At 37.6% G+C, this 12681-nt stretch overlaps 1 protein-coding gene across 3 annotated transcripts in view; it reads right to left on the reverse strand.

The window, feature by feature from the left end:
* LOC5569683 (protein FAM107B) overlaps positions 1 to 12681 on the reverse strand; it is a 208839-nt gene that overhangs the window by 30742 nt on the left and 165416 nt on the right. For 2 of the 3 annotated variants that reach the window (XM_021844134.1, XM_021844139.1), the window contains exon 2: positions 9984 to 10293. In XM_021844134.1, coding sequence (XP_021699826.1) covers positions 9984 to 10123 — 140 coding nt within the window. In that variant the 5' untranslated portion in view covers positions 10124 to 10293. Of the gene's footprint in view, positions 1 to 9983; positions 10294 to 12030; positions 12229 to 12681 lie in introns of all 3 variants that reach the window. The other variant, XM_021844125.1, reaches the window with a different exon arrangement.

Below are 12681 nucleotides of genomic sequence, written 5' to 3' on the forward strand. Positions count from 1 at the left end.
TGGAAATGCTCATTGAACACTACACTGAGAAGCAGGCTTTGTCCCAGTGAGGACGTTAATGCCAAGAAGAAGAAGAAGATTGGTCTTAACAAGATTACAAACACGTTTTAAAAGAGATGCTAATTGTAATAAAAAGTGTCAGAAAGAACCAATTAATTTTTGCGGATGTAACGTGGCAGACTTTGCCCACAGATATGACTTTACCGATTTGAAGAAGGCTTAACAATTTTACAGAATGCGGACAATGCGATTCACGCTCAGGTCAAATCCAACAGTCTACCAAGTTCTTTTCCACAGTTGAACTTTTCGAGGTTAGTTATTCGACAGCGGTCTTCGTAAGCCGGCAACCCGAGGAGGGACAAATAACTCGCAATAATAATTGCAAACATATTTTGGAATCATACCATAGTTAGGTATTTTTGATTGTTAAAACCACATTTTGGTATTATAATGGTATTGGAAAAAAAAATGTTATAAACAAATAAAAATAGTTCATTTTGTATTATTTAGGTATTACAATACCTGATTTAATTATCAGCTTGGTGTTTGTAGAATATGCTGAAGGTATTATTTGAGATATTTTACCTCTTATGCAGGGCTCATTTGTACCTCATTCAGGTTGTAAGATTGGAAATTATCTGGTATGGAATACCTCAGTTTGGTATTCAGTAGCACTGTTCTCGTGCTCGGGAAGACATGGTATACCATGTATTATAATGATAATTATAATTAAGCAGAAGGTCATGAATTTACTCCCAGCCCTGTCTTTTGAACGAAAAGTTCGAACGTTGATCAAATTTATTCTCCTGCTCATATTTTCCATGATGTCTATGAAAGGATGTATGTAAACTCTCGTAAATATAGGTACCCAATTTGTCATCTTTTCACATCTCAAGCTTTTGCAACGACATATAGCCAAGACTGCTCTTGACTGTTGAAGGATTTTTAAATCTTGTCTAAGAGCTAGACATTACTAGCCCCAAGTTTCTGTCTTTTGGTAAGAAAAGGGAAACGAGGCAACCTCATACAATGGTTTACGACTGTGCCACCTATGAATTTATATGACTAACTCAATAGTGATATAAACTTGCAATATGAGATTTCTTACGCACCACACAATTTTTTTTATTTTCATACAGAAAATCTTATCATGGGGGGAGGGGGGGTTGAAAAATCCCAAAAAGCGTCTTACGTAATAAGTTGACCACCCCCTAAGTGATAGGAAAAATAAAAATAAATTTCGAGCTCGCTTTGTAAGGGTCGAATGTGAAATTTTTGACTGTACTCTCCATGAAGTGTCACAAACGAAATTAAATTCCTATTTCAAGAATGAGATTATTTGTGCTACACACGACCTAACGCCAGTGTCACCTCTTTTTTTTTTTTTTTTTTTTTTTTTTTTTTTTTTTTTTTTTTTTTTTTTTTTTTTTTTTTTTTTTTTTTTTTTTTTGATTAACAATATGTTTCATACAGACAGATTTAAATACGTATTACATTACACAGAAAAATACGTGGAGTGCTTCGGGAAGCTCACGATTTTGCGCGTGTTCGCGTCGCTGGAGATTTTTTTTCACTGTTATGGAGCGTCTTGCTGGGTAGTGCTTCGTGAAGCCCAAGCAGGACAGTTCGAGTTTGCGTCGTCAGATAGGTTTTGCTCACGGTTTCGCGCGTGTTTTCGTCGCCGGAGAGTTTTTTTTACGCGTCTCGTTATTTTATACAATCCGATGACTCTGGAGGGATCGGCTTTGCTTTTTACTGGCTATTGAGCAAAAATATTACTGCACAATCGGCAAGCATTTCGCGAAATATTATTTATACTATAAATAAACTATTGTTTCCCCTTTTGATTGCCGGCATTCAAAAGATTAAATTGAAAACACTTAAACAACAAATGTTTATGGTCTATCGCCAGCTTTCTAGGCGAATCCTGACAATATACCTTCCCCAACCTCCAACTCCGTAGCACTTATGAGGGTGTCGCTGAGTCGGTGGCCTCTCATTAAGTAAGTGCTACATCAACATTTCCTTCCCCTATCCCAAGTTACGGTAAAGATGGGCGTGGCCGGGAATAGTGATATTCATGCTTTTAGTATTCTTATTTATGATTTGAACAAGGTATACTCCAATGCCTTGTTCCTGAAAGTAGTCAGGATGAGATTATTAAAAAGAAACATGAATGTTGCTAGTATCCAATCTACGAAGTATACCGTAACTACGCTAACGCTAACGCTACGCTAACTCGACCTACGCCAGTCACCGCTGTACATCAAACGGGCACCCGGGCACGCTCAGATGTTTGTCATTTGAAAATTTCCATTCGTCAAAATATAGATCGAACTGATTGATGGTCAGTGTAGTACATAGGCCTTTTCACAAGACGTTTCAAATCAGCTGATTCGGAAGCCCTATGACAGTTCTTTTATGGAAATGACAGTCCCGTGTTTGCACTGGTCCTTCACCGGTGTACCGAAGAAGATTTAGAAATACCGATATATACCAATATTGCGGAGAATTTTTTTTTCGTGAATGTATTGCATAAATTTGATGAAGCGATTAATGCGATTTGCGGATGTTGCTCAGTGCAAATCCACATCTCTGCTGAATGCCTACCTCAGCGAAGATGCAACGAAAGCGGCTCTGGATTAGTTTGTCGGATAGATAATCGATTTACTTGTTTATATCATTGAAGGAAGGCTTCTAGTACTTCTGTGATGATGTTCGGAGAGCTACAGGTCGAAGATTAAACCAAAGTTGAACGAAGAGAGCAAATTGACGCCAAGTGTTTCCTTAAACCTTTCTCTAAGATCTTCCACAGTTGGGAACACTAAAACTTGATTTTCTATGAACCATCTACAATTATAGAATTTATAACTGAAATACAGTTAACAGTATTTCAAATGCATATTTAACTGAAAAAATCCAAGATACTACATGTTTTAAATGAGTAGAATTAATTGGCGACGTATAATTTATTGTCAGGTTCCACAAATGTTAATAGATCCTGAGTAGCACTGCAAAAAGTGCCGATAACTATTCTCAGCTACTAAAGGGCTCATACTAGCAATAAACCCCTTCTATGAGATGAACCAGCTAACGTCAAATTGGTCAGAAACAAAACTCGACAGTAATGTGCAGTAAATCTTATCATTATCTTATTTTCCATAGATAAATCTGTCATTTTGACTCGAGAAAAAACTTTTGAAAATGACCTATTAATTTTTGTACGCAAATTATTAGAAGAATCTTAGTCTCGAAAGTGTTGATTTCAGAGGAAAATGTTATATGGAGAAGTTGTGGTGAATCACTTTGCCTACAAGAAAAAAAATAACACTGTAAACATATTTATTTTTCATCGTGGAAAATTAAAAAATAAAACATCAGAATCTTATTTTTTCACTATATATTCTTGACAGGAAACAGATGCTTGGGACAAGTTATTTTTGTCAAGTTATTTATGTCAAAATAAATACATCTGGTGAAAATTTAACCTTTCGTTTGTTGCGTGTATTTTTGTAACACGAGTAGTCGTGCGTTGTACTTTGTACAACACCCTTGGTTTTGCGAATATCTCAGGAGCCTGGCCACTTAGAAAGATGGCGCCTTCGCCAAAGTTGTTCAGTAATTCAAAGACTATCATTGTTCGAGCCAGTCGATTTAAAATGTTGCCACCAGGTGAGGTCAGTGAGCATGAAACATTTGTTTTGCAAAATTCTCAGGAGCCCGACCAATTAGAAAGATAAAGTCTTCGGCAACGTTTGTCAGTAGCTCAAATATTTTATTTGTTTAATCTTAAAATTCTAGATTGGCTAAAATAATAAGAGCCCTTGAGTTTTAGCTTTATCAAAGATGCCATCTTTCTAAAAGGTCAGAATCCTGAAGTATTCGCAAAACCATAATTTCATGTTCACTAGCGCATCCTGGTGGCAAAATCTGGCATTTCTTGGCTCAAATAATGATAGCCCTAGAGCTACTGAGCTACTTTTGGCAACGACACTATCTTTGTAAGTGGTCAGGAACGGGATTGGTGGTCTAATAACTACCGCTTCTGCCCAATAAGCAGAAGGCCATGGTTTCAATCCCAGGCCCGTCCCTTTCTTCGTACTTTGTAGTAGTACCTTTCACTTGCATCTACCACTCTTAATATATCACAGTTGATCTATAACAGTTCATAGCATTTGCTAGAACCAGAGACGCACAGAAATAAACCGTTTCCCTACGCTTCCATTCTTTCATTATTCTTACGCCTGATACATAGTCAGTCTGCTAACCAAACTAGCAAGCCTCTCTGCCATAAAAACTACCCCACCCCTTCACCCTTCCCGCATGAACAGGCGTAGACGCAGTGGTATATACGGTCTATCGTGGGAGCCAGTTGAATGCATCATCAACTCCTTCCCTTTCCCCTCATTGGTCTGCATTCTGACGTGGCAGGCACCATTGTTGCCTAAAATTAGAAGATCACCAGCAATTATACACGAGGGTGTATCTTAATCCCAAGCAGTCATCTGGTTGGTTCCTTGTGTAAGTGCAGCTGATCTGGCGATACTGGAGTAGCAACCACGGGCGGCCAATCAAGCTCAAGCTCAAGACACTATCTTTGTAAGTGGTCAGACTCCTGAGATATCTGGAAGTTTCATGCTCACTAGCACCGCCTAGTGGCAAAATTTGGAATAAAAGTAGCTCGTACAATAATAGTCCTTAACTTACTGAACAACTGTGCCGAAGATCGCCATGATCAGATCTGCAAAACAAAAGTAAAAATTCCATGCCCACTAGTGCCACCAAGCGGTCAAATTCCAAATTAAAAGAGGTACCATCAGATAGTGCTCCACCTCCAGAACATCTTTATTGAAGACCTCATGTTCTGGATTTTGGGATATATCGATTTCAAATAATGTATAGTGTGTTCATTATTATGTACATTTGTTGATTTCACCGCATTATAAAGGGCCATACTGTAATCAAAAACTATCATTGTTTGGTTCTTAAGAAGAATCTTGAGGAATACATTTTGGTTTGCTGTCGATAGATCTGTTTGTTACAAAATGATAACTTATAATTCACAACCGTTGTAAAAAGTACAACAACACGACATTTCGAAGGTTGAAAAGTATTAAAAATAGTTTTATTTTTTGATTTGGCATGAAAAAATGTATAAAATCTTTTTTTAGTATTTCGGTTTACTACAACTTCTTCGTAGAAATGTTAACTCCAAAATCAACAGTTTCGGAACTAGAATTTTTCAAATAAATTGCATGCAAAACTTATGGACCATTTTCAAAAGTAATTTTTGAGTCAAAATGATCGATTTATCTAAGGAATACCCTTATTCTACCATACTGAAAAATATGTAAAATTTAATCCAAATCAAAGATTATCGGGCACGATTTCTTTTTTTTTCACATATTCGTCTGCTCGGGCTGCAAATGGTCAAAATATTGATTGCCAATCTAAAAATGTACACAATGTACGGATCTCGGCTGATCATCGATCAGGGTGTCTACTGATTTACACAAATCTGAAGAATCCAATATTCGTTGGAAATTGGATCGATTGGTCGCTCGCTGGTTGTAACAAATTGATCAAGCTTTCAGCATAAAAGGATATTCGGTTCTCCTGATTCGTTCTATTGTGTATTTTTTGTATTTTTGCATAGATGATATCTTGGGGAAATTAGGACAGGTACTGACTGCCCGTCTTGAAAATAACTTTAGAGTTCCCTTACCTGAAAAAAAACAAACAACAAGAAATCTAGCTGGAACCACCACCTGTTTGATTCCTTATTTGAACAGACATATAACTGTTCGTTTTGCTGTATATTTCTTTCACATATTACTCCCAAGATTCTCATTTGGAGTTTTATTTATGATTTTCACAAACATTCAGAGTAATTCTTCCATACCTTCATGAACTCTATATAGTATTTTTCCAAGAACTTAGGATCCCTCCAAAGATCGTTTCATTTTTCAAGAAAATTCCAAGTTATCCTGAAATTTACACATTAATTTCCCTAGCACTTTCTCCAACATTCCCGTTTAGAGCATTTTCAAGAATTCAAAATCAAAATCAAATTCCTCTTTAAACTTCCCAAGGAATTATTTAATGATTCAATCTCCAGAAAATGTCAAGGTAATTTTCCAATTGCTTTTGAAAAAAGAATCGGAAGAATCCGCGCGGACGTTCTAAGGAAAATAAAGTAATCTAGAGTAATCCCTTAAGAAACATGTGTAAATTCTAAGTATGCCTTGATGATTTCCTACGATGATCTGTAAAAGAACTACTGGATTCTTGTTAAAACTATTTTTAGAATTTTCTTAATGAATTACAAAAATGGCTGAAAAACATTCAAATCACTGAATAATGCTCTACAAGAATTTTTGAAGAAAATCCTTGGAGAAATTCTAGCAGAATCCCTGCAGATATTTATAAATGAATGATCGGAGCAATAACCTGGAATAATCTTTCGAATTTTTTTCCAGAGTAAACTATATGTGTAAATTACTGGAGGACGTAGCTTTAAAATGATTTTCTTGACCAAGTTCTTACTAAATTCCTCTAAGCATCCCTTGAGAAACTGCTGGTAGTATGCCTAGAAAAGTTCCTGAAAGATTTTGAGAAAGAATGTCTAAAGAAATCATTAGAACTCCTGGAGTATTCCTCGGGATCTGACAAAAATATAAATAGTCGCATAAAAGTCTCCGGAGGTTTCTCTAAGGATCAGGATTCACTGTAAACGGATTGATGTAAAAAAGTGACCATTTTATTAAAATAGAGACCTTTTGAAAACTTGCATTAGAATAGTGATCTAGGCTTCAAACATACCTGAGAAATGTTCAATTTTTCAATGCCGTTGTAATTTTTGCTCTTTTCTTACAAAGTTTATTATATTTGTAGAATAGGAGAAAAACATTTTGGAATGTTCTCAATCTTGGGAACTGTACCAACTTGTCAATCTTAAGTTCTATTTCATTGTCTAAAAATGTTTTATGTTTATGTAAATATAAACGACTTAAAAAATAATTTGATGGTTTTCTGATAGAAATGATATTCCACATTGTATTACTACTTCAAAGTAATTTCCCTGATTGTGGCCTAAATTCCCTGAGAATTCCAGGTTGAATAAAATCCTTTGATAATTCCAGGTTTTCTAGGTTTTCCAGGTAGAATCAAGCCGAAAACCACCCTATTGGAACGCCCTGCGACCCTATTGAAACGTAATTCCAAGAAAATCATCTTGATGTTCCGTGGCCAAGAAAGATAGGTGAGTGTAAAAAACCGTCATAGAATATTTGCATTACATAACCTTGTCGTACCTTCAGTGCGAACTTTAGCCCTATAGAATACAAATTTTGGCCTTCACTGTGGGGTAAAAATTTGCATATGACTTGCAATACTAAATATTATATTTCTTGAAATACAAATGAAAATATAAAAGTCTAGTAATACGCTTTGAAGATAATTTGATAAGGCCTTACAATCCGGAGATCAAAAGCTTTCAATTCATTAAATATCTTCTTAGAAATTGCCATTGCCCCGCATTACTCTATGTATAATGATGTATCTGAAAAATACAACGATGAGATGAGGAAATACAACAGCAAGTTGAAGCATGGATTAAGAACCCTCCAAAATGTCCTTTTTTCTTTTTTCAAGTTTTGGCTTTCGATGGCAACACTGTTTGATTGTTAATGCTAAAAAGAACTGGTCAACTGGTTAAACATAATCATATAAAGTTCAAAATGTCAAATAAACAGCCTGATATAAAAAACAGAAGGTTCAGCAACGTAAGAATTCATTTCCAGTTTCATCCAATTTTGCATATAGGGTACAAAACTTGTCAATAGCAATGTTGCCCATTGCTCAAGTAGGATCAAAAAAGCTCAATACAGTCAACTCTCCACATCTCGATATTGAAGGGACCATCGAGTTATAGAACTCGAAACTAGTGCAAACCAAGGGATAATCAAGATAGCCATGAAAACCAACTTTTACTATGGTTTTCTAATTCGATATGGAGATACCGAGTATCGAGTAAGGGAGAATTGCTTAAGCTTTAAGGCTAAGTAGCCCGTCATTCGTTTTGGCAGTCATGATTACTTTTCAGCTTGCAATTTCAAAGTGATAAAACTCAGTCTTGATAGTTGATATTGACTTGAAAAAGTATCACTGTACGCCCTAACATGCATAAAGTATGCTGATACTTTTTCAGCTGTGTCAGTGCAAAACCAACTGATTTTCTTTGATTCGTAATCGTGAGATGAATTAGCAACAATCATCAACGACGCGTACAAATTTCAATGACGGCCTACTTTGCCTTAACGTTCAACGCTCCGTCCACGTAATCATCGTCATCATCGAAATTTCAAAAGCAGTTTTTCTGTTCAAATCTAAAAATTATTCGATGAAATTGTGTTCACTGTGATTCGTTTGGAGAATAGAATGCAGTGAACATATTTTTCTGTAGATTTTGTTGATTTTGAACGAAAAAACTGCTTTTGAAAATTCCGAAATCAATGACGGATCCTGCCATCTTAAGTTTCCGTAAAGCTATGCGTCGCAGTCGTTAATATGAATTTCGGTCGTAAAAAAAAGTGGCGGCCCTTGGTTGCTACTCCAGTATCCCCAGACCAGATGCACTTACAAAAGGAACCAACCAGATGACTTCTTGGGACTAACGGACAACCTCAGTGTATAAGTGCTGGTGATCTTCTATTTTTAGACAACAATGGCGCCTGCCACGTCAGAATGCAGACCAGTGAGGGGTAGGGGATGAAATAATGTTGCATTTGAAACTGGCCCACAGTAGACCGGATATACCCCTGCATCCACGGTAGTTAATGCGGGAAGGTATAGGGTTTAGGTAACTTTTTTATGACAGAGAGGCTTGCTTTTTATTTAGCAGACTACCTAAGAATCAGGCGTAAGGAAAGGTGACTATAATGATGAAAGAATGGAAGCGTAGGGAAACGGTTTCTTGTCCGTCTCTAGTTCTAGCGAATAAACGTATAGTTTAAGTGTGATAGATTTAGCACAGACAAACAGGCGTCACACTCTCATCATTGTCCATCGACCACATTTTTAACGGTCGATAAATAAATAAATTGTAGGTGGCCAATCCACCATCCGCAGTGCTTGCATCGTTTTTGTTCGCGTTTGACGTTTACATACTACCACCATCTATTGGCCAATCAGCCAAACACATCGATTTTAGTATTGGGCGTACATGTTCTCTCGACTATGATTTTGATCGCATTTTGTTCAAAGTGTTACGCCTGATTGTCTGTGGATTAAGAGTGGAAGATAGAAGCCGGGGAAAGATACAGCTAGAAACTACGATGAAAGGGACGTACGGATTAAACCCATGACCTTCTGCTTATGGAGCAGAAGCGGAAGGCATCAGACCACCAACCTCGTCATCCTGAATTTCGGTCGTAAAACGAACCATCGTAAAAAAGAACGGTCGCAAAAAGTAGAGATGGCCGGGTCTCGGCCCGACGGGTTCGGGTCGGGTTTGGGTTTGAAAATTTGAAAATTTTCGGGTTCGAGTTCGGGTCGGGTACGGGTCAGGTTGAGTCGGGTTTGGGTCGGGTTGGGTAAAAATTGTGAACAGAGTAACAACCTGAAAACTTGCCTATGCATCAGAAACAATGAATTTATCATCTTTTAAAACTCGGGTTTTATTCGGATTATTCTTACAACCATTTTTCAGGTTTCGGGTCGGGTTCAAACAACGAAATATTTTCGGGTCCTGGTTTGATTTTTATATATTGTCTCGGGTTCGGATCGGGTCCGGGTTTGAAGAAATAAAATAAGTCGGGTACGGGTCAGATTCGGGTTTGAAAAATGTGAAACCCGACCATGGCTAGTAAAAAGATATTGAAAGGTATAATATTGTCCTAATTATTGAGAGTATTCAAGATTTTTTTCTACATGGTAGTTTCATCGTTTTCAGTTATTCAAATATTTGTATAGAATATACTCACATCTTCTGGTTGAACATGAGCTCCCGGTGCAGGTTCTGTCGGTCCATCGATTCGAGGCAGGGGTTGGCCAGCTTCTTCGGCACGATCAACCCTTGCGAGTCGGTCATGACGCCCTGCGAATGGTTGATCGGTGGCATCATTCTAGGGTATGAATCCGCTTCGTGGTTCCGGTTCTGATACTGTCCACCACCACTCCCAGCACCAGCTCCTCTCGTGAAGCCGTACGATGAGTCGTTGCTGTTATCTGAGTATCTTCTTCTATGATGAAGCGGGTGCGAACGATAGTGGAACTCGTCGTCTAAGCTGCCATCTGTATCCGGATCGTCCGAAATGAAACGAAATGAAAAAACAAACGAAACGGCATTGATTAGATCTCACGTGTTAGGGTCTGCTTTTCAACGATTGCTACTTAAATGGATAGAAGCAACGTCGATGGGAAAGGTAAAAACAACTGAACTAGATACAGTGCGGGACAATACATTTGCAACTTTTTAGATTTTCCGTAGATAATGATCCACTTTGGTAGGCTAGACCTCAGTTAATTATGGACTGATTTGAATGATGTTTTCACAGAGCGTTAGACATAGAGTAAAGTGGGGCAAAAGTTCGAGTGGGGTAAGAGTTTCTTTTTAAGATTTCTAGCTCAATTCAAAACAAATCTTATAAATGTCATGGTGGTTCAATTGCTATTCAAGTAAGAGACTTTCACTCCAAATATCATAAAAATCGATTGAGATTTGGAAAAGTTATGGCTATTTGTTGTTTTTCGACGTGAATATTGTAATTTTTGGTCAAACTTTCGTTGCATGGAACCAATTGAAGATAAAATCTTTTTCAATATTTTATATAAGGGCGTTTCTAAGCCTATCAAAAGGTTGCTTTGAGGTGTATTAGTTTTTGCATAAATGCTTGAAAACAGTTTTTGGCCCATAGTGGGGCAAAAGTTCGAATCAGCGGGGCAAAAGTTCGACCCATGTATAAAATCACGGAAAAATTTGCAAATTGCCTAAAATCCACATATTATCTTCAAATTTAGTTAAATTCGTCTGATCGTGTGAAAATTGTCACCAAAATTTAACATTTCCACTTAGTTTTGCGAAAAACTGCTATTTTTGAGTATATTATAATTAACTCGGTTTTGGGCAATTTTTTGATATAAATTTAGTGTGTATTTTTCGTCAAACTTAAGTTTACGGCTGGTGTAAGGTATGCCTGTCATAAAAGGATCGATATTTTGTGTTTTAGCCAGCGAACTTTTGCCCCACACTTGTTTCGAACTCTTGCCCCACCGGTGGGGCAAAAGTTCGAATAAGACAATCAATTTTGAAACTGTTCTAACTGAAAATGGGTAAATCTTTTGACACAAGTTTGTTCAGCAAAATTATAGCCCATATGTTGAAGGTTCACTGTATGGTATTTGTTTTGTTTTAACTGCTATTGTTTTCCTGGAAACTTTGTTTATACCACTAAGGTCGAACTTTTGCCCCACCTTACTCTAAATTAAATTTCAACATATATTTTTGAGTCACGAGTTCAAAAATAGTAAGGATTTGACTATAGTGAAATTTTAGGCGAAAAGCTATAAACAATCTATCAGAATGTATGAAAATTCTACACAAAAAAATATTTTGAAGAACTGGGAAAATTCGAAGTTGACCATCTTTTGTGGACAATCGAAAAAGTTGCCAATGTATTGTCGAATACTGTGTGTATGTAGCGATAAATAGGGATGGAAAAACAACACTCTACAAATAGCGAAACAAGTGGGCGCTGATTTGATTAACGATGTTCGGCGAATAACTGAAACGTGTGTAGGCGATCAGCGCGGTTCTAATCTGAGCAGTGGGTTTAGTTTCCACGCTGATTCTGAGGTAGGAATCTTACCATGAAACTAAGAAATCTAGCCACGGTGTGTCTGAAACCGTTGTTTTCCAAAACGAATGACAATCCCTTCTGGATTGTTATTTATATTCGTTCAGAACGGCTTCTGGCACACTGTGATAGCATTACATCTACGATCCCCTCGTGGGGGAACAATGAATCAAACCTTGCTCGAAGAGCCGCATCTTTTCCCGAATGTTTTGGGACGGGTTCAGCTGTGGACGAAACATGGTTTCCCAGTCGGCGTAATGTTTTTTTTTTTTCTTCCGACTATTGGTGTAATTTACGCCCCAGACGACAAGTGGCCATTTAATTGGATACAATGAGTGCCACCTTCCTTAGACACCTCCTCCTCGTCCTCCTCCTTCACGGGTAGGCGAAGAAAATGGAAGAAATAAAGCCTATTACTATGCACACTGAACTTATGGCGGAAAGTAAACAGTATGTGTAGGAAAAAAAAGGCAACTATGACGGTCGCAGGAGAAAGATACACATAAAAAGCGCGCCAGATTATCGCATAAATTGGTTTCACTTTCCATTATGACACCGAACGAACAACGGCGAACTTGACTGAATGATGGATGGGGCGGACTTCAGTCACCGAAATTTGCCATACTTAATCACGTTTGTTCAACCTTCGGTTATAACTTTCCCTGCAATGAAGGCTGCGGGAACGGCTGGTGGCAAATCTGACGATCGCAACAGTAATTGTTGTGTAGCTCAGTAGTTTCATAGCCGCCCTCACGGTAGATAGTCTATCTTTCAGCCTCCATAGTTGATGCAGTCCTACCATCATATCTACCAATTATTGATGATC

Source organism: Aedes aegypti, chromosome 1, assembly GCF_002204515.2.
Source record: "Aedes aegypti strain LVP_AGWG chromosome 1, AaegL5.0 Primary Assembly, whole genome shotgun sequence".
NCBI classification, from domain to species: domain Eukaryota; kingdom Metazoa; phylum Arthropoda; class Insecta; order Diptera; family Culicidae; genus Aedes; species Aedes aegypti.